The 1,400-nt window shown below is 63.4% G+C and overlaps 1 protein-coding gene across 1 annotated transcript in view; it reads right to left on the bottom strand.

Annotated features, from left to right (window-relative positions):
* Positions 1 to 100: 100 nt before the first annotated feature.
* The window catches only part of DALRD3 (DALR anticodon binding domain containing 3), a gene marked incomplete at its 5' end in the record, with an annotated part of 3,356 nt that continues 2,056 nt past the window's right edge, over positions 101 to 1,400 (bottom strand). Inside the window, 5 exons of the mRNA XM_010082357.1 lie at positions 101 to 309; positions 552 to 620; positions 820 to 933; positions 1,044 to 1,102; positions 1,212 to 1,351. Of these exons, the coding sequence (XP_010080659.1) occupies positions 190 to 309; positions 552 to 620; positions 820 to 933; positions 1,044 to 1,102; positions 1,212 to 1,351 (502 nt within the window). The remainder of the gene's footprint in view (positions 310 to 551; positions 621 to 819; positions 934 to 1,043; positions 1,103 to 1,211; positions 1,352 to 1,400) is intronic.

Genomic DNA, 1,400 nt, shown 5'->3' on the forward strand with positions numbered 1-1,400 from the left:
GGCGGGGGCCCCCTTCCCCCCGCGGTGGGCGCAGCCGCAGGGTGCGTGCAGCCAAACTGCTAGAAGGGAAAGGTCCTGCGTGGGGCTGAGGTGTCCCCTGGCCCTGCCAGGGAGGACATGCCCTGTCCTTCCCCTGTGGTGCACTGTCCTGGTGCCTGTCACACTGTGGCACAGCTCTTCCGTGGTGGCTCAGATCTGGCTGAGAGGAGGGAGGTGCAGAGTCGCCAGGGCACTGTGGAACACATCCCTCACAGCTCCCAGCAGCCGGAGGCGGGCAAACATCTGGTCGAAGAGATGAGGGAACGGCTCCTACAGGGAGAAAGGCAGTGACTTGGGGCTGGTGGCCCTATTTCCCCTCAACGGGCTGGCCATCGAGTCACCGCTACCTCTGCACCCTGCGTATGCAGCCCTGAGGGGCTGGGGGGGGGGCTCATTGGGGGTGTGGGGGGGGGGGCTGCATCACACCACTAAGCCCCCCAACTGCAATACAGCCCCAGGGAGGACTGCAGGGCTGCAACCCTCCAGGAAATAGCCCGGGACATCAGACTTACCCCCAGGATGTGGACCCGGTTGTAGTAGGAGCTGAAATCCATGCTGAGCTGGATCAGGAACTTGCACACCTGCAAGACAGAGAGCTTCTGCTGGCACGGCGGGGTCTGGCCCATCTTGGGCCCTTCCCCACCCCCAGCACAGCAGGAGCAGCCCCAGGGGTGGTGCAGTCTTTTCTCTTGGCACCGCCTATGCAGTGGGCAGCACCCTGCTGGCACATCCCTGGGCTGGGACTGCTGGAGCAGCACCCTTGGGTGCTCTGGGACTTACTGCCTCTGTGTTGGCTGTGATCCGGATCCCCTTGCTGGGTGGGGGCAGCTGTGCTGCCTGCTGCAGGACTTCAGGGAAGGGCAGGAGGTAGTGGAAGAGCAGGAGCCACTCACCCTGGGAAAGGATTATGTGTGTCGCAGAGGGCCAGATCCTCCTGGGCCAGCAGCAGCCATCACTGGAGCTGAGGGCACACAGGTCCCTGCATTCCCCTTCTCGGCACTCACCTCTTCCCGGAGGCAGGAGAAGTTCAGTTCTGATGGTGGTGGCAGAGGTGGGTACATGCCTGGAAAGAAGGTGGGAGACTGCTGCTGTGCCCAGACAAGTCCCTGTGGCTCGAGACATGAGGAACAGCCCAGCAGCGGCTGTGGGAGGGTCGTGGGGCTGGCGCTTACCCCGCTCCACAGCCCGCTGGTAGGTGTCGAAGAGCGTGGCCAGCCGGGCACAGTTGTACATCACAAAGGCACCGCTCTTGGTTCCCTTCGTGGAGATGCTGCTGTCCTCCAGGTCCAGGGTGATCTGAGGACCAGGAGAAATCTCAGTCCAGCCGCTCCAGTATTCACACGGCTCACCGGCCCCCACTC

Source organism: Pterocles gutturalis, unplaced genomic scaffold, assembly GCF_000699245.1.
Source record: "Pterocles gutturalis isolate BGI_N339 unplaced genomic scaffold, ASM69924v1 scaffold27364, whole genome shotgun sequence".
Lineage (NCBI taxonomy): Eukaryota > Metazoa > Chordata > Aves > Pterocliformes > Pteroclidae > Pterocles > Pterocles gutturalis.